This window comes from Felis catus, chromosome C2 (assembly GCF_018350175.1).
Source record: "Felis catus isolate Fca126 chromosome C2, F.catus_Fca126_mat1.0, whole genome shotgun sequence".
In the NCBI taxonomy this organism is placed as follows: domain Eukaryota; kingdom Metazoa; phylum Chordata; class Mammalia; order Carnivora; family Felidae; genus Felis; species Felis catus.
In genome coordinates this window covers 106024099-106048632 of record NC_058376.1, presented here as the reverse complement: position 1 = coordinate 106048632, position 24534 = coordinate 106024099, and the positions used below count along the sequence as shown (strand labels likewise).

Sequence of the window (24534 nt, the reverse complement as noted above, 5' to 3'; positions counted from 1 at the left end):
AAAGAACTGCATTAGGAAAAATAAAATTACTTTTGAATTCTGATTCTTACTGACATATATAATGCTAAAGCTATAATGTATGATCTGCCAATGAGGCGCAACAGGGATGGGTGTCTGGTCAGAGCTCAGGTCATAGCTGTTGAGCCAATGCCAGTTTTGATGGAGGTACTCTTACTTGCCTTTCCTCTGTTTCCTCCTTTTAAGGTTAAGAGCAGGCTGTCTGTATGATGGGTTATGACAGGTATGCAATTCCTGAAGATGGTAAGGGTTAGCACTCAGCATCATTTTTAAAACAGCTCACACCTTTAAATGATATGCTTTTCCAAGATATTGTTCATCTAGATGCCACAGTGATAAAACTTAAATAGTTAAGGTGTTGAACTTTTTAAAACTTCTCTTTTTTTCTTGAGGGATGAAATGTAGTATTCATAAAAATGCTTAACTTCTAAACAGTAAAATGTTTGGGTATTCTTGGTAATTCATCTGCAAGTGAAATCCATTCACTCCAGAGGTTGTGTTCATTCATTAACAGGGGTTTTTGGATGCCTGTGAGAAAGGCCCCCTTTCTGGTCACAAGCTCTCTGGGCTCCGGTTTGTTCTGCAAGATGGGGCACATCACATGGTTGATTCCAATGAAATCTCTTTCATCCGCGCAGGAGAAGGTGCTCTCAAACAAGGTATTCTGAGTCCTGGCACTTGTTCCAAACTGTGTCTGTTTTCCCTGATAGACCATCAGAGCCTCAGAGGGCAGCCCTGCCTTCTGTTTCAGTCTTGTCCCCCCAGAGCACTAGGCAACCCACCAGGGAACATGGCAGGTTCTGGGCATATATTTATAGAACCAAAGCGAGGACAGGTTGCTGTGTTCTCTTTCTTACAAAATTAAAAGCCTACCTTGTTCTCATAAATTATCTAGTAATTTTTGTCTGCTTAAAATTTATAGATAATCTGTAAGTTCTGTTTTTTTTTTTTTTTTTTAACGTTTATTTATTTTTGAGACAGAGAGAGACAGAGCATGAACGGGGGAGGGTCAGAGAGAGGGAGACACAGAATCTGAAACAGGCTCCAGGCTCTGAGCTGTCAGCACAGAGCCCGATGCAGGGCTCGAACTCACGGACCGTGAGATCATGACCTGAGCCGAAGTCGGCCGCTCAACTGACTGAGCCACCCAGGCGCCCCTAAGTTCTGTTTTTAATAGGGAAAATAGAAATGATCGGAATTCTAAGAAATATTTTATAGAAACATTACAGTCATGCTATTTTTAAGTGACTTATTTAGATGTCAGGAATTCCAGAATTTATAAGTAATTTTCTTATGTATGATATTGTAGGCTTTTAGGTATTTTGAGGATGGCAAAGTATTTTCAAAGAACTCGGTAAACTTTACAGTGCAGACCTTGTGCAAAACTGCTAACATTGTGACCCTTTCTCGCACAGAATAAAGGTGTATTAAAACCCTGATGAACCAGAAACTTAAACAATGGCAAATATATCTGATCCATTGCTTTTTTTTTTTTTCATGTTTGTTTATTTTTGAGAGAGAGAGTGCAAGTGGGTAAGGGGTAGAGAGAGAGGGAGATTCAGAATTGGAAGCAGGCTCCAGGCTCTGAGCGCTCAGCATAGAGCCTGACACGGGGCTCGAACTCACAAACCATGAGATCATGACCTAAGCCGAAGTCAGACACTCAACTGACTGAGCCACCCAGGCGCCCCTGATCCATTGCTTTTAAAAGAGAAAAGCAAGTAACACAGCAATTTCACATCAGGGTTATTCAACAAAGGAACTTGAAACTTGTATCTTGAACCCAGAAAGTTTATTCTCTTTGTCATCTCTTCTGTATTCATTATTAATAATGTCCATAAGTGTCTTAACACAGGGCAATTATATTATGATTCACAAAACATCTCAGAAATATTTTTATCAAAGAGTATCAAAATGGACAGTGGAAAATCAGATAAATCATAGCACATTTTTTAAGCATTCTATAAATCACAGTTTTATTGATTCTGTATGAATTTTGGACTTTGATTTCATGTTGTTCTTCCATTTGCATCTATGATCAGGTGTGGGGCAGTGGTTGGAGAAGGTCGCTCATTTCTTGACCAGGCTCTAATTCCTTATATTACTTAAACCAGTGGAAGCCATTCATAATTTGTGTTTTCGTTTTTCACTTGTGAATAGGAGAGAAAATCCTTCATTTTCTTTATTAAAAATGCAGTCAAAATCTGTGGTTTGGAAATCTTGTCATAATCTAAAGATTGTGTTGATAGGAAAATGGGAAATTAAGTCACAAAGAAAATAAGATTTTGTTAGGCCTGATTCACATTAAAACACCTATCTCTTGGGGCGCCTGGGTGGCTGAGTCGGTTAAGCATCCGACTTCTGCTCAGGTCACGATCTCACAGTTCGTGAGTTCGAGCCCCGCATCGGGCTCTGTGCTGACAGCTCAGAGCCTGGAGCCTGTTTCAGATTCTGTGTCTCCCTCTCTCTGACCCTCCCCCGTTCATGCTCTGTCTCTCTCTGTCTCAAAAATAAATGTTAAAAAAAAAAAATTAAAAAAAAAAAACAAAACACCTATCTCTTCCCCTCTAGGATGTTTATCACTTTAATATATATTAAGATAGACAAATTAGTTATAATCACTTTATGTACTTTTTTCAGCTTTGTTGCAGTATAACTGACAAAATTGTAAGATATTTTAAGTGTACACATGATGATTTGATATACATATATATTGTGATACATTCTACAACTATAGTTAAGTTAGAAATCACCAATTGTTCTATGCTGGTTCTTGACTGGAAATTGGTAGCTTTCCTGAAGATAGAATTTACCCAAAGCCAGATAATTGGTATGGTTGTCAGTTAACAACTAGCCTTATCATCTTTTTTAATTGCTCCTGTATGAAATATAATTAAATTTAGATATATATGCCCATTGTATACACATACATATCCATGAAAACAGTCTGTATGTGAATATTAACTAAACAGTTGAATATGTGCCATTTGCTTTTTTAATTATTTAAGTGTGATTAACTGCCTGGTGGGTGTGCACTAGATGGTAATTGGGAATTTTGTTTTTTGCCAGGTAAATGTGTAAATAAGCAGGATACTGGCATGAAAATTACTTTGCTGTTTCCCCATCTGTTACTTAATCACCCATGACTAAAAGACAAAAATGTATGAGGGTAAAAGGAAGTTCTTAGTTCAGTAAGAAAATCAGCTTTTCATTCATATTCCTCTGTTGAATGCCATATGAGAGTTTGGGGGTGAAAACGTTAATAAATGAGCCCCGTATCAGGGTAGCTGAGGCTTATGAGCTATTCTCTATTATCAAAATTGGAAGAAAAATAATTCAAATTCTCAGGTATGTTTTCATTTAAAAAAATGAAAATTGGAACTGTGTTGAGTCACAGTTTAAACTTTGTCCCGGAGATTAATCAGTGATGTAACTAAAACTGAAATATACAATTGGAGCTTCTGCTTGGCCACAGGTGTGACCATTGCCATCATTTTCTGTGGCCAGGTTTTAGAAAAAGAACTATGCTTGGTCTCCCCAGAAACATCACACTTGTGGCAATCTACAAGAGAAATAAAAGCCTGGAAATAAGGGTTAGCTCATTTAACTTGACAGTCCTCTTTCTTTGATCTCCTGCCCCATTATGTGATGGGCTTTGAGTTTAAATCCCAGCTCTGCGCCACATTTACCGTGTGGAGATGTGCAAGTCGTTGGAACTTCCCCCAGGCTGCTTGGAGATAGTAATTCCACAGTATTAAACGAAAGAATGTAAAATTAAATATAAGAATGTATTTGAAAACACTTGAGCATGCAGCCTTGGGCAGTGAATGCTAATCACTCTTTCCTTCATGTTACCTTTGACTTAGTACTGTGACATGCCACCCGTTCCCCCGCTTCTTGCCTCAAGTGGTCATAATAACATGTATCGATCACTTATGTGCTATGTCTTATGCTGATCATATCTTAATGTTCACAATGACCTTACAGTTGAGAAAACCTGGGACGCAGAGCAGTTAATTGAATGGCTCAAGGTTACATGATAGTGGCGGAGCTGAGAGTTAAACCCCAGACAAAAGTCCTAGCCTTTGACTACCGCCTCATATGGCTTCTTCAGAATCTGGCCTGGTGTTATCAGTGTTATTCCTGGTGGGCTGAAATAAAAATAATATCCCCCCTGCCCACCACTTCAGGCTTAAAAGTTCCCACGCTGATACTGGTATCTTTACTTGTATCGTAAAAAGCCGTAGACCACATACATGGATCTGCTTGAAGAAAAAAATGCTTTTAGGAGTTGGCTGCCATGTGACTATTGAATATAGCAGGGTGAATTATCTCTGGAGTGTTGTCACAGGGGGGTTAGAAGAAGGCGTGAGTAAGGGCAAGATTCTTTGGAAGTGAGTCAGCCAGTGAATTGAGGGAGGAAGAAGGGTGTAAAAGGAGAAAAGCAGGATGTGAGAATATGAAACTGAGAACTGGACAGGACATCCTCAACAATTAAGTATGGGCACTGTGTACTTAGCCCTTCCTTCCCTTTAAAACTGACCCTTTCACAATCTAGCTCTTTCATGTTACTCACCTATGGAAAATACTAGATAGTGTGTACTAAATCTTGTCTACACACATCTTCCTGGGTGCCTTTTTCTGCATTAATTGCATTTATTTAGAGCCAAGGAAGCTCTACTGTTGTGAGAACCCAAGACGTCATGAGAAATAGAGCTGTTTCTACTGCATAGAATTGTTAGTCTGCTGTTTTAGATGTCTGTATAGGGTTCTCCGGGGCTTAGATGATAGAGCTTAGGAGTCTGCAAAGTTCAGTTATTTCTCTTTTTTAGAACAAAATTCACTAATTAGGACTAATTAGTCAAAGGTAGGTCTGAGCTTTGATTTGAATTAGAAAATATTTCAAAGAGATCCAAGTATATTAAATTGCCTTCCTTATAGTTATTGCACTTAAGCTAAGAGTGTCTTTAGGAGAAGTGCTTTAATTAATATACAAGAATGATTGCTAATTAATTATAAACAAATTAATGCTGGGAAAACTATGATTATCTTAAAATATTTTGACATCTTTTCTGTGTTTTGCTTAAAGTTTTTATTTAGAGATAATTCATCCAGTCTAAGGCTGAAGTAATACTCCATACTGTCATAACATTAAATTTAAATATGAATGTTTGAAGTTTTATTCTGTTCTCTTCACATTGTTACAGTTAAACCTCAGTCAGCATTTGTCACAGTAAGAGGTATTCTGGTTACATATTAAGGGGGATAAAAAAGCAGCCTGGACACACACATTGGACATACACATTTTAATGCTTCAATGTCTCTTAGCATCCAGGGTCTTTATTTTGCAGGTGAAGAAACTTGAGGCCTGGTTTCTTATTAGGGGCAGGGCAGAAACTTATGAGGGGCATATAACTTATTAGGGGTAGGGCAGAAACTAGAACCCTGGTCTTCTGATTCTCAATAACATGTTGAAATTGTTTAGAAAAGGAAAGACAGATCTCAGGTGTGACTTGATAATTTTCTCCAAATATATGATAAAAGTTATTTGATGATAAAAATAATCATCTTCTAGGGACCAACCATAAAGAATCAGTTTATCTGGTCAAAGACTTAACAGTTAGTTGTCTTTATTCCTGAAAGTATTCAGAGGGAGAAAATAAGTAACCCTCAACTGGATAATTTAGATGTAAAGGACTTGATTGAATGTTATGTGAAGACCTCTTTTATATTATTCTCTGCAGCTTAGTAATGTTTAAGGATGAAAATAAAGTAATAGAAATATTAGTACTATAATTATGTATTATCTTATTGGAATTTCTGTTTAGGAGAGGGACTATTACTGCTACTAGAAAAAAGTCCAGGTCAAATATTTTAACCTCGTCACTCGTGTATACCTTTGGAGGACATCCTCTATTTCCTTTTTGTATATCTAGTAGAAAAGAGTTACCATTTGTCTAAAGATTAATAAACTAATTTGTAAATTTTTTTTTAATCCAGCTTTGGCAAATGCAACATTATGTATTCTTGAACCTATTATGTCTGTGGAAGTCATAGCCCCAAATGAATTTCAGGGACCAGTGATTGCGGGAATTAACAAGCGCCATGGGGTAATCACAGGACAAGATGGGATTGAGGACTATTTCACGCTGTATGCAGAGGTAAGTACTATTGGTCACTGACAATCTTGCTTTTAGTAACCACAGAAGGAAATGAAAGTTTGTTTTTGGACAGTGTAGAGCAAATTGACACATTATCCTGGTTACTTGAGTGTTGTATTTGTGGCTTAGATATGTGTGGCGATTTTTATAATTTGCTATTAGAGCAACTCTTAAGTTGCTAAGCTAAAAATAAGATTTATGTGTGCCTTTATGAATATGTCGTTTTCTTACATAGTTATGTGTCTTTCTCATTATAAGCTTTATTTGTATAGCTGTTTTATCATTTTCTCCCTGATTTACTGGGATCATATTGAAGTCCATTGCCTGCATATATCACATTACATAAGGCCGCCTAGAAGACACTACTATCAGCATATTGAGGTGTCCAGAGGGAACCTGTATTGACGTTTTCATGGGAGAAACACTTCTCACTGCTTGAGCTGCAGCCAGAGTGTGGAGGTTCTGAGGAAGGAAGGCCGTCAGTAGTGTCCACTCTGTGAAACAGAAAGATTTGGTTTCTAGTTGTGACTGTCAAATGAGTGTGTGTGTGTGTGTGTGTGTGTGTGTGTGTGTGTGTGTGTGTGTTATTTATTTTGAGACAGGGCGGGAGGGAGAAAGAGGAAGAGAGGGAGTACGCCTGAGCTGGGGAGGGGCAGGGAGAGAGGGAGAGAGAGAATCCCAAGCAGGCTCCACGCTGTCAGTGCAGAGCCCTACATGGGACTCTGACCCACAAACCATGAGATCATGACCTGAGCCAAAATCAAGAGTTATTTGCTTAACTGACTGAGCCACCCAGGCACCCCTCAAATGAAATTATTTCTAAATAAGGCTTTTACTTGCAGTAAAACAAAAATAGATTTCTCTGTCTTTTAATTCTTTTAAATCAAGAGTGGTTAGTAGAAACCTAAGTCTAAAGGAATTACACGTCTTCTAAAATATTTTTCAATAAACAATACTAAAATATCTACTGTGTTTCTTTTCAGGTCCCTCTAAATGATATGTTTGGTTATTCCACTGAACTTAGGTCATGCACAGAGGTAAGCAGGTGTTTAAACTTTACTTTAGTGTTCTTTAAGAAACCACCCTACACAGCACTCAAATATGTGAAATCTTGTCTTTGCATGACTTTTCCTTGGTAGTTGTACCACAACAAACAAAATCTCTTTTGTTGTTGTTTTAATTTCTTAGGGAAAGGGAGAATACACAATGGAGTACTGCAGATATCAGCCATGTTCACCGGCCACACAAGAAGACCTCATCAATAAGTATTTAGAAGCTACAGGTCAACTTCCTGTAAAAAAAGGAAAAGCCAAGAACTAACTTCCCTCACTTTAAGCTTACTAGCTGTAGCTGAATCTTCAAGATTTAGATACTTTAATGGATTCCAGTGGAAAGAACTCACGCTGAAACAAATTTTAGAAGCCCTTCCTATTATATTCAGGAACTTCTGTTATATTCAAAGACAATTCTATGTATATCTCAACTCTGTTGATTGGTTTTATAGTTCATTGAAACACCTCAAATAAAATATGATTATTACTGAAATATATTTAATATTTAAGGGAGGAGACTGATTTCAGTTATACTTCTAAACTTAGAACGGTATGTCAACTTCCTTTCTGAATTTTTTGTCCTAAGAATTTTCAGCATCTAGAAGAGCTAAAACAGTACAAACAACAGGCCTGTACAATCCATCTAGACCTTATAATAATGAACAACCTTGTTAACAGTTTGTTCATCAAGTAATTATTTTGTCATATTTGCTTTATCTGTTTATATCTCATACCTTTATATTTAAATTTTTTTAAATTATTGTTTTGCTCTGAACAATAATTTGAAAGTGAATTGCATGTATCATGACACTTCTTGGGGTGTCCTCTTTTAATGAGCAGGCTTTTTTGTGGAAGGCAGCTGTGCTCACCACTGTATCACCAACGCACACTTGAACAAACTTTTTTTGTTTAAGAGTGGATTTCATATGTTCTTAGTAGAGAACATTTCTCAGATTCTTCATGGGAATATTAAAATGGCTAGTAAATTTCTAGCTGTTTTATATATAGGTGATTGCTTCAACTTGTGGCTTCTGCACATTTGTAACTGCCTGTTTTTATGTTAGTTTCTTGTGGACCTTTGAAATGAAAAGCAGATGCTTGCCTATTTTATTCTTACCTATTTTAATCTCTCTGAAGCTCTGAGTAATAAAATATAATTTACGTAGTTGCTGCCTTGTCAGTTTCATTCACTTGGTAAATGCTAGTTGAATTGGGGTCTGTTGGAATTTATCATATATTGTATTCACTGACATGGTGAAAGAACAAATGTTAAGTTTTTGTTTCTAGAATAGGTGGGACTTTCCCAGACAGTTCTACCATGTTGTTTAGAATTACTTCATCCCCAAATCATCTGATGTGACAGACATATCCTGGTCCTTTCCCTTAGTGGATAATAGAGATAAAATAATTATTTTAAATTCCTTTTTATTCTCAACTTATAGGTTTGGCTTTATAACTTAAGGTTTCTAGAAAAAGATTTTTTCAAGTATTGAGCATGTTTTCAAGGCATCTGCTAAATGCTTTAAATGCACTATCTAATATAGTTTTCACAACCCTATGAAAGTTAGTACTATTACTGTGTCTGTTTTGTAATAGAGGAAGCAAAAACACAGAGAAGGTAAGTAATTCATCTAAAACCACACAGCTTGTTAAATTTTCAAGTTGGTAAATAGCTGTATTCATCAAACCAAGTTCATTTTCCCTATGAATATGTGTGTTGCTGTATAGTAGCATGAAGCCTGAATAATACTGTTGCTTTGGCATTTCATCAGCCTCTTGTACTATTAGTGATGACTTTGAAAATTGTTCCCGATGAGGAAATACCTTCCTAGAATTTAGCCCAGTTTCTCTGGCTATTGCCAATAGTTAGGAATATCGGAACTGTGATGGATAAATTTGGATGTGTTTTTAACTTGGTAAACATTCTGCTTATAAAGACAGACCATCAGAAAAGAACCTAGATATTTAATCTAACACCAGCATTTCATAGGCAAAAACACAGGCTGGCTGATGGGAGTAACAAGAGTGGGATCACGTAGGGACAGATGTAGGAACAGAACCTGCATCTCTTGCCATCTCTTGCTAATTAGTTTGGTTAAAATTGGAAGAGACCGCATCCGAACCAAAGTCTGTAGCCAAAAAAAAAAGAGAATATTCATAAATGAGGGTTTTTATCTATTACTCTAATGAAGGATAATTGTTGGCTAATATTTTTTTAATGTTTTATTTGTTTTTTTGAGAGAGAGTGCAAGCCGGGAGGGGCAGAGAGAGAAGGGGACAGAGGATCCGAAGAGGGCGCTGCAAGAAAGACCGTATTACTTGTGTTGGAGACAAGTAACAGCTCTAGGTAGTCAGTATTGCAGTGATTCCCAACCCACTAATTCTGACTGCACTTTAAAAGTCACATGGGGAGTTTAAGAAGAAACTCCCATTTCCAGCCCCTAGATACTTGGATCCTTTGGATTCAAGATCTAAAGTTTTCTTTCTTTTTTTTTTTTTTAATGTTTATTTATTTTTGAGACAGAGAGAGACAGAGCATGAACGGGGGAGGGGCAGAGAGAGAGGGAGACACAGAATCGGAAGCAGGCTCCAGGCTCTGAGCCATCAGCCCAGAGCCTGACGCGGGGCTCGAACTCACGGACCGTGAGATCGTGACCTGAGCTGAAGTCGGAGGCTTAACCGACTGAGCCACCCAGGCGCCCCAAGATCTAAAGTTTTCCACCTGAGAGGCGCATGGGTGGGTCAGTCAGTTAAGCCTCCAACTTCGGCTTAAGTCATGATCTCATGGCTCAAGGGTTTGAGCCCCGTGTCATGCTCTGTGCTGACAGCTCAGCACCCAACTCACTCACTCTCTCTCTCTCTCTCTCTCTCTCTCTCTCTCTCTCTCTCTCTCTTTCTCTCTTTCTCTGTCTCTCAAAAATAAACGTTAAAAGTTAAAAAAATCATTAAAAGTTTTCCACTTGATTCGAATATACAGGAAAGTTTAAAGACCAGTATTTCTTGCACCTCCAAGACATGAAATGGAAGATTGTTTAGATGTGTTGTATTATTAATGTTCTTTTGTATGATGTTAGAGTTTGGGATATAGGTCCTCAGTTTGATAACTTTACCTTTAAAGAAATATGGTCAATTTTCCATCATTTCTTTCCTCCTTGCTCACTTGCTTAGTTTTAAATCACTAAAATTTTATCAATTCTGAAGTGTTAGACTTTTTCATCTTTAATATTTTTAAAATCCGGATGAGTTTTTAAATTGATGCAAATGGAACTAGACATCCACGAGGTAGTAGTAAATTGTGACATGCAGAAGTATATCCCTTTATAGAAGACACCTATTTGCATTGCTAACACTATAAATTGTTGAATGAGAGCTTTAATTGTTGCTTTTAAAGTGTCTTCAAATAACTAACACTGGAGTGCATCCTTGAAATAGTCTGTTGTATTTACAATTTATTGTGAGCATTCATTCATTCATTTATCCATTCAAATAAGTGCCAGGAAGCAAGTTAGGTGAAAGTATGACTTTGAAAGCTAGGAAAGGTCACAGAACAGGTCATAGAATTTTCTAACCTGAGGGAAACTGGAATAAACTCTTATGTCATGAAGAACTGTCATTCAGGAGCAAATATAGAAACTTCCAACTGACTTTCAGAATGTGTTTCATTTCTAACAATTAATAATCCAGGTAGGAAAAGTGAAAGTAGAAGGCAATGGAATGCAGACAAAATCCTGGTATTTTGTGTGTCTTAAAATTTTGAAAGTTCTAGAGATAAGGAAAATAAATGTAATGCTGTATATACCTGTTACTGGCTCAGTGACTCGGAAGAATTTAGACTTTTTTTTTTAATTTAAGTTTATTTATTTTGAGAAAGAGCACAAGTGGGGGAGGGTCAGAGAAGTAGAGACAGAATCCCAAGCAGGCTTCGCAACATCAGTGCAAAGCCTGATACGGGGCTTGAACTAACGAACCGTGAGACCATGACCCGAGCTGAGATCAAGAGTCGGACCCTTAACCAACTTGCACCATCCAGGTGCCCTGGAAGAATTTAGACTCTTAATGAAAAGAAGACTTAGGGATTTTAAGAGTTTTTCATTTAATGTCAAGGCAGATGAAGTAATTTTTCTCTGCAGTTAGCTGACAAAATCAATACTAGTAAAATTTGGTCAGCAATTTAAGATGTTCTAATAGTGATACTAGGAATATTTAGTTGGTTTAAATTTTGGATGTTTTACAAATTTAGACAATTAGTTGTGTTTGTGTGTTGTCTGTAGAATTCCTCTTCATAATCTGTTATACTGAAATCTGTAAAAGGGTTAAATCTGATTGAATAATGGTCATATTTGTGAGCTTAATCTCACTAATTTAAAAAATGCTTTTATGAGGAAGAGGACTTTGAGATAAGTGAGACTAGAAAGCTGAAAGCCCTTTCTGGCCCTTAATGTGATACTAAAAAGTTGATTAAAGATCACAGGACATTGAATATGCTAGTACTATAATGCTCTCCAGACCTTTTTTGAAGATTACTTAGGGAACTTCAGGTAGAGGTTTTGGTTTTGACTTGGTCTTGTCATGATTTAATCATTGTAGACTGATATTTTATTTTATTTTTTTAATTTTTTTTAACGTTTATTGATTTTTGAGACAGAGAGCATGAACAGGGATGGGTCAGAGAGACAGAGGGAGACACAGAATATGAAACAGGCTCCAGGCTCTGAGCTGTCAGCACAGAGCCCGATGTGGGGCTCGAACCCACGAACTGCGAGATCATGACCTGAGCTGAAGTCGGACACTTAACCAACTGAGCCACCCAGGCGCCCCTAGACTGATATTTTAGAAAAGGTCTTTTCTTTGCATTATTATATAGGTGGGAGATCTGGTGTTTCATTTAAATGATTGTTTCCTGTGCTTCAGAATACTTAATGGTTCTTTAAATCAGGCAGATTTTGGGAAGGTGAATACAAAGGATTGGGGTTTAAATAGAAAAACATATAAACTAGATCTAAAAAGTAAAAATACATAAACTAGATCTAAAAAGTAACCATATCATCCTAGTTTTTATTTTGTAATAGTCCATGTCTATAAAATTTTTTGCTTCAGTATAAACTCTTCTAATTTTCTAACAGTGTAGACTTAAAAGTAATATTTTGGTATATTTTAAAGCTGATGCCTCCTACTCAGTTACTCGCCAAGGAACCTGGCTAACAAGTTTTGAGACGATATAAACATTCCATTAAATGGCCAAGGGCAGGCCACCCCACCCACAATGTCCCGCTTTGGTATATTGATTATTTTGAATAAAAGTTGCTTAAGAGACTAGGCACAAGGACACTTGGACCACACCATCTATGCCCCTGAAAGCAGGAAATAAATCATGCAAAAAGGCACCCTCTCTATAACAGAAGGTGAAGACACAGCCTATCACCAGAGATAGGAAATTTAGAGCCAAAGCCAAGAAAGCTATACAAACAACCCTTGTTACTTGTTACTAATTTACTACCCCAGCCCAAATTCAGTTTAGAATTCTTTACTAATTGAAGCTCCCAAAGTTTTCTTTATCCTGTTAATTCCTCACAGATTGTCTATAAAGTAAAAAAAAAAAAAAAAAAAACACACAAAAAAACCTGCCCATTTTTTAGGTCTCAGTTGCATTACTGGGCCTCTCTGCGCATGTAAAAAAACCTTTCCCCCCACGCCCCCTCTTGTTAATCTGTCTAATACCAATTAAATTCTTAGACTAGCTGGAAGAACCTTGATGGATAGAATAAAATTTAAATTCCTCCCCTACAGTTGGCATATTTGGCAGGATCAACTTCCACTGGAGAATTGCTGTGAAGATTCTGCAGTTTTGAAATATTGGGACATCTGATCTACAACCAGCAGAAGGTAAGATTTTTTTACCATGTTAGCCTCCCAGATTTGGCAGTAAGCATCTGCCAAATCTAGTGGAGTGAGAGTAATGAGAATCTTTTTTTTTTTCCTTTAGATTAGCAGGAAAAAATAATGTGGAACTAAGTCATTGGGCTTAGCAAGTCTTGGTAAAAATGTGGGTGAGTACTCTCGGTTTTAGTGATCCGTTTCCTCCCAGAGATGGTCTTGGTTTTCCCTTTGTCTCTTTTGTGTCATTTGTTATGAAAACGAATCATAGGGCAGAAAGCAGGCACAGGGTCTAGAAGCCTGCTGTTTGAGCCAACCTCACAGAATGATGAATTAATGGTTCTTATCAGACTGCTGTCTGTTTAGATAAACTTTGCTGTGGGTTAATGGGCACATGAGGGAAAGGCTGTTGCCAGAGGAAATCTTGGAAGCCAAAGCGTCAAAATGGATGGGCATGGGTTGAGCACTTAAAAGCTGTTAGAGTGCTCACCACCGAAGTCAGGGACTCCCCTATGTTAGGAAAGTTGGTCACAGAACAGGTTAGATTGACAGTAAGCATCTGCCAAACACCACACAATCCACAACCGCACGGCACATCCCTCCTGGGTATTTGGCTCTGAGAGACCCAACACCAAGCTAAAGCTTAGAAAGACCAGACGAGATTTTTCCTTTTATCCTGTCATATGTCCTAAGAGCTTGACTTTGTGGTCAGTAAGAATATTCTCTCTGGTCTTCGCCACCTGGATGGTACTTACTGGGGGCACCTTGGTGGCCAAATAGACCTGGGTTCTGATATGTGCAGTTACAAGCAGCACTTTGTACTTTTTATAAGAACTTTGGCTGTGCCAGTTCTCAAGGGGAGTTTCTCATAAAACGTCCTGGTCCATAAGGTCCTGAGCCTTTGTCGTCTCGTCCTTTGTTGCTTGTTAGTGTTGGAAAATTCCATTGTAGTTGTGCCTGCCTGGTGTCACAGATTAGCAGATCTATTCATTTTTGTGGGAGACTGGCAACACCATTTTCACTACAGCATCCTTACTGCCTGTGCAACAAAGTCCTTTGCTTAATTAGATAATTTTGGGGAGTAAACTTTTGTATGACAGGGGTTGCATCATCTATGCCCTGTCTAGGGACACATCTTGCACCTTTGATTAAGCCATAAAAGGTCTTATTGTTTTGAGTTACTACTGAAATTAATAAGATCCTACTTGTCAGTGTCCAGAAGAGAGATCCTTTGAATTGGCTGAATTTGAAAGAAAAAAATTATTTATGGAGAGTTCTTGATTATCTGATTAGTGTAATGACTAACCTGAGGGACTCCCTGGATGAAACGAAAAAAAAAAATTCGACTTAAGACATTAATGTCCAGGGGCGCCTGGGTGACTCGGTTGAGTGTCCAACTTCAGCTCAGGTCATGAGCCCCCAGTTCACCAGTTCAAGCCCGCATCGGGCTCAGTGCTGACAGCTCAGAGCCTGGAGCATGCTTTGGATTCTGGGCCTCTCTCTCTCTCTGCACCACCTCCCACCTTACTTGTGCATTCTCTCTCTCTCTCTCTCTCTCTCTCTCCCCCCAACCTCTCTCTCTCAAAAAAAAAAAAAAGACATTAATGTCCACATCCAACATAAATCCCCTTTTTAAAAATCCAGCCCCATCTGCCTGTGTTAACTTTCCCTAGAAGATTTACAGAGAACACTCTGGTCTAATCTCTAGGTTTAAAGTAGGCTACTCAGGCTAGTCCGTGCAAACGCTGAAAGCTAGAAAGGGAATTCAGCAGAAGCACCTGGGACAGGCCATAGGGCTCGCTTTGCTGCAATCAGGCTCTTTCAGCTTTAGGCATTTCTGCGCAGTGACCTTTACAGATGTATCCTATAAAAACTGCATGTCTCCTGAACAGCAGCAGATCCTGTGAATTAAAAGGCCTTTTTTCCTCCACTTTCAGAAGATCCTACCAAATTTAGAGAAGAATTAGATTAATGGTTATTTACAACCCCACTCACAGAGACCTTGACTGGCTTCTAAGGTGAGTTCTACCACCCCATGATTATACTATGGTTATTAGTCCAGGCAGTCCCCTGGAGAAACCCTCCCTTCAGAGAGGAAACAGAAGACCAAAATTTCTCATGGCCCTCCTACAAATGAATTGGGGAAGACCAATTTTCAGGCACTAATAGAAACCAAGGTTAAATTCTATACTCAGAAAAAAGGCTTTTGTTAAAATGCTTGATACAGATTTAACAAAGGCATAAATCTTTTGATTCCCTTTTTAGTTGAAAATCTTCCTGCTATAAAAAACTAAAACTTTAATTTAAAAGGCAGATCAGGGTGCCTGGGTGGCTCAGTCGGTTAAGCATCTGACTCTTGATTTTGGTTCAGGTCATGATCTCACGGTTCATGGGATCCAACCCCCCTTCTGGCTCTCTGCTGACAGCACGGAGCCTGCTTGGGATTCTCCGTCTCCCTCTCTCTCTGCCCCTTCCCCACTTTCTCTCCAAATAAATAAGTAAATAAAAACTTTTTAAAAAGGAAAAGGCAGGTCAATCCATAGATATTTAGGCTATAATTCATTTGTTTGAGGGACTTGGAAACAACAGTCTTTGTCTTACAAATTGCTACAAAACCAGAAATGGAACTCTAGAAACTATTCAGGCCCACCCTGGTTTTTTTTTTTTTAGGTTTTAAATTTTAATTCTAGTATAGTTAAAATACAGTATAGTGATTCAACAATTCTACACATTACTCAGTGCTCATCATGGTAAGTGAACTCTGATCCCCTTCACCTATTTCACCCATCTGCCAACCCACCTTCTCTCTGGTAACCATTATTGTTCTCAGGTCTCTATAGTTAAGTGTCTGTTTCTTGGTTTGTCCTTTTTTTTCCTTCTTTGCTCATCTGTTTATTTCCTGAATTCCATATATGAGTGAAATCATATGGTATATGTCTATGATTTCTCTTAGCATTATACCCTCTAGCTTCATCCATATCATTGCAAATGGCAAGAATTCATCCTTTATTACTAAATGATATTGCTATGTGTGTGTACTACCTCTTCTTTATCCATTCATCTTCCATGTGTTGGCTATTGTAAATAATGCTGCTATAAACATAGGGGTGCGTGTACTCTTTTGAATTAGTGTTTTTATATTTATGGGGTTAATACCCAGCAGTGCAATTACTGGATCATAGAGTAGTTCTATTTTTAACTTGCTGGAGAAACACCATAGTGTTTTCCAAAGTGGGTATACCAGTTTGCATTCCCACTAACGGTGCACAAGGGTTTTTTTTTTCTCCACAACTTCTCCAACACTTGTTTCTTGTGTTTTTTATTTTAGCCATTCTGACAGGTGTGAGGTGATATCTCATTGTAGTTTTGATTTGTATTTCCCTGATGATGAGTGATGTTGAGCATCTTTTCATGTATCTGTTGGCCATCTGGATGTCTTTTTGGAGAAATGTCTGTTCATGTCTTCTGCCCGGTTTTAATTGGATTATTTGTTTTTGGGGTGTTGAGTTGTATCGGTTCTTTATATATTTTGGATACTAACACTTTATCAGATATGTCACTTGCAAATATCTTTTCCCATTCAACAGTTTGTCTTTTAGTCTTGTTGCTTATTTCCTTTGCAGAATCTTTTTATTTTGATGTAGTCCCAATAGTTTATTTTTGCTTTTATTTCACCGGAGATAGAATTTTAAAAAGGGAAAAGAGGCTTTTTTGAAATAAAAACTGCTAAAAAGGCTGTTATGCTGAGACTCTGGCATCTGTGATAAGAAGCCAGTATATCTCAGGGTGCTGAGCTGGCAGCTCCGAACATGCTTAGGATTCTCTCTATGCGCCTCCCCTGCTTGCTCATGTTCTCTGGCTCTCAAATAAATAAAATTATTATTTTTTAATGTGAAAGGTTTGTAGTAAAAGAAGCGTTGGAAAGGAATTTTATTTGTGTCCAGTACTGGCTAAGATTAAAATAAATTTCCTTAAGGATGTGTTTTATCAAAAGTACACTGTTGCAAAATTAGAATTTGTTTTTTCTCTGTTAAAAACAGGGGCGCGTGGGTGGCTCAGTAAGTTTGGCTCAGGTCATGATCTTGTGGTTCATGAGTTTGAGCCTGGTGTCAGTCTCTGTGCTGACAGCTCTGAGCCTGGAGCCTGCTTCAGCTTCTGTGTCTCCCTTTCTCTCTAACCCTACCCCCCCTCCTTGCACTCTCTCTCTCTCTCAAAAATAAACATTAAAAATAAAAAGATTTTAAAAAGGAAAACCTTTTCTTAAGTTACTGATTTGCTTTTTATAAAATTTGTATACAAAGTTTTCCTTTACTTTTAATGTAATCTGCCTAGAAAAACAAAGATTCTATGTTTTGTCTCTGTTGGGTCTTTGATTATCAAAAAACCCAAGTCTTGTCTTACTATTAAAAGAGTTAAGCTTTACTCACAACTATATAACCTTCTGCACTTGCCTTTGAAATCTTTTATCACTTGGTTAAACAGACAAGTATGGTTTCAGAATGATCTGTGAGCCTATTTAATCAAATGTTCAAACCTTCTGCTATTTTTTGAGAAACTTGCCAGGATTAAAGTCTAAAATGAAGTCTTTTGACCACAACCTTTTTTTTTTTTTTCCTTAACATTTATTTAGTTTTGAGAAAGCATGAGCATGAGCGAGGGGAGGGGCAGAGAGAGGGAGAGAGAATCCAAAGCAGGCTTCAGGCTCTGAGCTGTGGCTCGAACCCACGAACTGTGAGATCATGACCTGAGCCTGTGTGACACTTAACCGACTGAACCAGGTAGGTGCCCCTCTTTTGACCACAATCTAACTGAAATATTCCAGAGGGCCCACGGAACATTTCAGAAGATCTGTTCTCCATATAAAAAAGTACGTATTAAGCTAACTGGGCTTATTTATCATGTTCAGTTACATTGGAAGAATTGTCAAAGAAGTGATACTAAACCCTCTTAGATTATATTTGTGTAGATATGTTATTAAAATGTTTTAAAAGTTGAATGAAATCTTATATGTGCTAGTATGTTATTATCTTGATGTGTTAGTTGTCACAGCAATAACCAAATTTATTCGTCAAATGCATTACAATTCATTCTAATCATGGCCATTTTTTTCAACATTTTTTTAAATGTTTTTATTTTTTGAGAGAGAATGAGAAGGGGAGAGGTGGACAGGGAGGGAGACAGTGGATCCAAAGCAGGATCTGCACTGACAGCACAGAGCCTGATGTGGGGCTCAAACTCACAAACCATGAGATCATGACCTGAACTGAAGTCAGACACTTACCAGACTGAGCCACCCAGGCGCCCCTCATCGTGGCCATTTTTAAATCTTTTCTCATATACAAACAATTCTACTTTTACTTAGATGCTTTTACAAAAGCTTCCTGCAGATGGGTTTCATCTTCAGTGAGACTTGTGGAAACAACTCTGAGTACAGGTTTCTGATGACCTTAAGATTATAAAACTGAATTGGGTAAAAATTTCTGGAACTAGTGGAAAAACTGGATTCAAGCAGCAGAAGAAATAATAACATGAGCCTGAATGAACTGAAGAGGAAGATTATAATTTCTATGGCATTTTTATTAGAACCATTAGTGATTTTTTTTAATGTTTTGGGTTTTTTTTTTTCAAATTTAAGGGAAGTTTTTCTCTTACACTATGACTTACAGCAATTTGATAAATGTTTCAATTTGTTCACAAAGGTGTATTTTATCTTTTTTCCCCCTACCTGATTGTTCCAGAGTTCCTAAACTCTCAGTGAGTATTCTTACATTTTCATAATAATTTTTATTTCCATAAGTTCAGTAAAAATCTGTTCTCCTTGTAACAGGACACAATTGGAAACATTGGTTATAATACCAAGGTTTTCACTGAACTGTCATATTTGAGGGAGACATGCATAGACTCAGACATGACCAGAACAGCTTTAAGGTTGACTGTATGGAATAAAGCTCCTTAGAAAAAGCTGGATACAGGTTTCCCAAGCAGTCTAAGTGAGTAAAGAAGGTCACTTCGTTGCAGGTGCAAGAACCTCAGGATTCTTTGGGGACCTCAAGAAGAGAGGACTTAACCCCAAACGATAGGTATTACAGGCGAGGTCTGATGGCAAATATTTGGCTTGGCTTCTGGGCCTTCAAAGGCTGTTAAAAGTCCAGCCAGAGATTCCTTACAAAAAGTTTAAGCAAAGCAAATTTAAAAGAGCCTGTATGATCCCTCACTATTCTTGCTGTACTTCTGTAAATAATCAAGCCAAGTTTATTGAAACTATATTTATTCTGCAAATAAATTAGCCTTACTCTGGTAAAAATAAGGGTGAATATAGAGGGAAGAATTTTATTTCATTAACACACCTTTGTGTAAATTAGATTCTAATACAGTTCATTATAAACTGGACTAGATCCTGATTCCTTTTAGTTTCCTCTAGTGCCTGGCTACTGCCCTTCAAATGAGCGAATGAATGTCTTCTATTTTTTTCCCATCCTTTTGACTTGGAATCATTTGAGAATTAAAACTTCTTTTTCTTGAAGCCCTGCCAACTGAATAGCATATCACCATAACAGCTCATATATAATCTTCATGCCTGTTGTTCTATGGGCCACTCAAAACCATCACCAGAAACATGCAAACTACAAAGAAAATCTGTCACATTGCCAGACCTGCCCTAAAAGCATCTATCTGAAGATGCTTTAAGCCTGCATCTAGAAATCCTCTTGACTAGCTACCCTCAGAACTCAGAAATGGGTTCACAATTTGGTTCAATCGTTAACCATTGTTTTTCTTTTATTTCCATAAAAGTGCCTCTTATTACATGATTTTTTGAACCATAGGCTTAACGTTGAGAAGGCACCTGTGTTCTGAAATGAGTTTAAATTGGTTGACCTATTGTCAGTGTTAAGACACTGATTCAACAAGAAGGAATAGTCTACCAGCTCAACTTGTAATGTGTGAAACTTCCAGGGAAGCTTCGGTGGAAGGAACTGTAGGAGCCAAGGGCAGGCCACCCCAAAATGTCCTACTGTGGTATATTATTTTAAGTAAAAATTACTTAAGACCATGCAGGAGAGACACTGGGATCCCCTTTTGTCTTCCTGAAAGCAGGAAATAAACCCCCCCCCCATGTGAAAAGGAAATAAATACCCTTCCTGTATCACAAGGTAAAGAGACATCCTTATCAGAGATAGGAAATTTAGAGCAAAGAAGTCTGTACAGAAAACCTTTGTTACTTGTTACTGACTACCTGAACCCAAATTGTTTAGAATTCCTTATTAATTGGGGTGCCTGGGTGACTCAGTGGGTTAAGTGTCCTACTTCAGCTTAGGTCATGATCTCACGGTGAGTTCAAGCCCTGCGTCTGACTCTGTATTGACCACTCGGAGCCTGGAGCCTGCTTCAGATTCTGCGTCTCCCTCTCTCTCTGCCCCTCCCCTGCTCACACTCTAACAGTAAAAAAAAAAAAAAAAAAAAAAAAAATTCCTTAGCAATTGAAACTCCCAAAGTTTTCTTTGTCCTGTCAAGTCCTTATAGATTTATACTCTGTCTTCAAAGTATAAAAATTGACTGCCTTCATTTCTTTAGGTCTCAAGTGCATTATTGAGCCTCTCTGCACATGTAGTAAAACTGTTTTATTTTCCTCCTGTTTATCTTCCCCTTTAATTCTTAGACCAGCTGGAAGAACCTTGATGGGTAGAAGAAAATTTAAATTCTCCCCCTACAAAGGATAGGAATTTTGAGAGGCAAATGATGGCTACGTTTCCTGGATCATTTCTTCCTGCCTTGGGGAGGTACTCCACTGAATTTGATTACAGTACATATTATATTTACTTTTATAAATTAATTTAGGCCAACACTGGGTGCAAATTGTCATTATAGATGAAAATTGTACATATTTGATAGAATTTCAGTTACATCACTATTCCATTTAATACATTTGCAGACACTCCGCTTTATCCATGAAACACTTTATTTATAAAATTTGAATTAAGCAATATTAAGAGTTCATTTAATTCAGTTTAGCACAAATTTTGCTTATGGATACAAATCTCTATAAACATACACTGAACACATTTTATATAGAAAAGTAGATATCAAAAAAAGAATACTTGCTTGAAATGATAAAAAAAATTAAAGTTTGTTCTAAACTGGTATTTTCCCTGCAATTTGCTTTCATTGAACTATATTATATTTTTTATATACTAAGTAGAAGGAATTTAGCAACAGAAAATAGTTGGCTTTGCTATGTTCAAAGTAATGAGAAATACAGCTTTAAAGGTAAGACCATCAATTTTTGTTTTGCTAAATACTTATTGATCCAATTACAGTATATACCAATTGATTCTTCTTTTACATTTTAGGGCTGAAACCCTGAGAAACTTGTGGAGTAAACTGTTTAGCGCTGAGCAGAGCTCAGTATGCCTGTGTTCCCAGAATTAACAAAATAAACCAAACCAATCGAAAAACAAAAACCCCAGCATCTTTTAATTGTTAAGTATTATAATTGCAGGCTTTCTAAAAAATATTAGAATACTTTATACCTTACCTATTTTGCCAGAATAGTGATTTACACTATTTAATAGAGTCATTTTGTTTAGAATTTGGTATAAGCAGACCTTTTTTCTTTTCAGAAATTATTGAGCTCTGTTGGTGCCACAGCTGAACCTTCTTCAGTTCCAGAGGCTTCTGGTGTCTGTAGCTCTTGACAGTGGTACTTCACTTTAAGTGGTTTGCCAGGGTACCAGACCAAGTGAATACGACAAGGAATGATTTCCTGGAAAATAAGAGTTCTAAAGTACTGTGATCTGCAAAAATTTCTGGCAAAAGCGTTTCTGTATCAGAGGAGTGCTGACAATACTGACTCCGTCTTTGACCCTCCGTCTTGCTCATGTCTGTGCACTGACCTCCCTCAGGAACATGTTCCAGGCCCCTTGGAGGTAACAGGCCCTGCCCCAAGTGCAGGAAGGCTTGTCTTGATCTCCCCTAATGTTTTGGTAACTAGCAGAGCTTGCCTAGTGCCCATGCCCCCAACCCTGATGGTACCACGAGGTCTGTGAAAATATTAGACCGCTGACCTCACCACAGTGACCTCTGCACATCCCCTTGCTCTATAAAATCTGTGCACTAACAGTCCAGACTTTGCAGAGAACAGCTGCGCAGCGCCTCGGTCACCTGCCGACCCTCCCGTCAGTAAGTCACCCTGACTAAAACTCCGTGTAAACTGGGTGCAGCTGCCTGCTGTGTTTTTTGGTCTCCAAGTGCCTTCTCAGTTTGTACGATTCTTTACTGTTTCCCTCCTCTACCTTCTATAACCTACATACAATTCTGTGTTTTACCTGTGTTGAGAATTCATGGAGTAGAACGGTATAATCAAAATCAATTGCATCGTCATTTGTTTTCTAGAGAAAGAAAAAGAGAATTAGTGTAATAAACGGGATAGATTTATATTAGTTCAGAGTTTGGAGGGCTTCTATCATTATAAATTCTTGTTTGGACCGAGTGCCTTGAATCTCCTGCTGCCTCTTCAATCCTAGCCTCAGCTCCTTTAGTAGTAGCCTGCAGGCAAATATGAAAGCCAGGGTTCCTTACTGTTTTGTCACCAAGTTAGATGCAAATCTAGTTGACTATCTTACTATCACTTGTTCTAATATGTATGGCTAAGTCCTATGGGAGTAGGGAGAATCTTTGGACAGCCTTTGGAGTCTAAATACTGTAGATGCACCTGCATTTGTATGTCAACACCAATATGCCAGACACCTGGACAAGGGGCAGGGCAGGTGGCATTCTAAAATGCCACCATGGACCAAGTTCTGTGCTAAAAACTTTATACATTCATCATGTAATTCTCTGTCTTGTAAGAATATGTACTACGAGCCTGGCTTTACAGGGGAAGTAACTTGAGGTTACAGCTGATAAGTGAAAAATGGGGATTTGAACCCTGATTTACAATTTTCCTTTTAATTTAAATTCAGGTTAGTTAACATATAGTGTAATAATGGTTTCAGGAGTAGAGTTGAGTGACTCATCACTTATATAAAACACCCAGTGTTCATCCCAACAGGTCCCCTTCTGAATGCCCATCACCCATTCATCCCACCCCACCCCCTTTCCCCTCCAGCAACCCACATTCCTTACGCACTGCTTCTAAAAGCTGTATGCCGGATATTTATAGGTAGGCAGGCAGACTATTTATGTATTTGTATAGTTTAAAAATTGGTTTTACTTATAAACTTGAAGTATTTTCTCAAGCCAATACCTTTTTATTCTGTTTTGGAAAATAGTAATCCTGAAGAAAATCCTAGCGGTGTCTAGAGTTTAGGCAAATCCTGAAATGATTTCCAACTTAATTTCCAACTTAATTTTATAAACTCTATTGCTAAATACACAGTGTTACATATTTTTTAATACAAAAGTTTGGATTATTATAATGCTTTTAAACCCTGTACCATTTAATTAAGACCTTCCTCAATAACATTATTAAACCTTTACAGTTTTGGTTTTATAGATTCTGCCTCCTCCAGGAGGAAGCACTCTTACCTCAAGCCCCAAAGCAGGGCTTATTAAAAAAACCAGAGAACGGGACACTGCACATCCCAGCCTGGCAAAGTATTCCCGGGTTGGGCTGCCCCCGCCAAGGCAAGCTCTGCCGAGAAGTAGTTATTTTTAATGTTATTCAGATATAATCTCCTTGGCTTCTATTCAAATTATCACAAATGCCAAAGCCTTATAATCCAGATTGATGATTTCCCGTCACATTTTCCAGTAATTCAGCACTTTCATCTTCCTAGAGGCAGACTGGAAGTGTTTTGTTTGTTCCCTCTTCTTTACTCATGATCTCCACCACAACCAGTGTGGTTTTAGTTGAGTCAGTAGACTTATATTATTAGTATATAATTAGTAGACTTCTTAGTCGAATAAATAAGGTAGATAACAAGGTTTCTATAATGCACCCTTGGCTAGCGGGGGCCTCTAGGTAGGGGAAGGCCTTGGGCTGACTGCTAGTGCGCGGAATAGTTTGGGGTGCTGATAGTGATTGGTATGGACAGATAAGAGTTAGAACAATGCTCACTTTTCCTTTTCTCAATTCATACTTAAAGGTTAAGCGTGTGGGGAAAGTCCTCATCTGTTTTGTTTTGTTTTCCTAGTCACCAAATACCTCCCTTGCCCTTGGCACCGTCCTTATGGCATTAGGAATAACACCCGCTCTTGATTTCCAAAGTAGTAACTGTGCCAGTCAGATGGGTCTTACTTTGTATCTGTATTTTAGTCGTTACCCCCTCTTCTTTCAGGCCTTGTTCATTTGGAACTGTGAGTTTGTAAGCCTGCACTTCCTTACTCTGTTGCATTAAAAGGAGACTTTAACCCTGAGTATAAAGGTAATAATTCCCATCCTTTAAAAAGCTTTTGAAAAACTATAATCTCTATACTTTGCTAAGCCACAG

General features: G+C 38.0%; 2 protein-coding genes across 2 annotated transcripts in view; one reads left to right on the top strand and one right to left on the bottom strand.

The window, feature by feature from the left end:
- GFM1 (G elongation factor mitochondrial 1) overlaps nt 1-8396 on the top strand; it is a 45957-nt gene extending 37561 nt beyond the window's left edge. Inside the window, exons 15-18 of the mRNA XM_003991950.5 lie at nt 533-677; nt 6019-6179; nt 7163-7216; nt 7368-8396. Coding sequence (XP_003991999.2) covers nt 533-677; nt 6019-6179; nt 7163-7216; nt 7368-7499 — 492 coding nt within the window. The 3' untranslated portion in view covers nt 7500-8396. The remainder of the gene's footprint in view (nt 1-532; nt 678-6018; nt 6180-7162; nt 7217-7367) is intronic.
- Nucleotides 8397-21044: 12648 nt separating this feature from the next.
- Nucleotides 21045-24534, bottom strand: part of RARRES1 (retinoic acid receptor responder 1) — a 58203-nt gene continuing 54713 nt past the window's right edge. Inside the window, exons 5-6 of the mRNA XM_045037392.1 lie at nt 22429-22491; nt 21045-21866 (exon numbers count right to left, since the gene is read on the bottom strand). Coding sequence (XP_044893327.1) covers nt 21720-21866; nt 22429-22491 — 210 coding nt within the window. The 3' untranslated portion in view covers nt 21045-21719. The remainder of the gene's footprint in view (nt 21867-22428; nt 22492-24534) is intronic.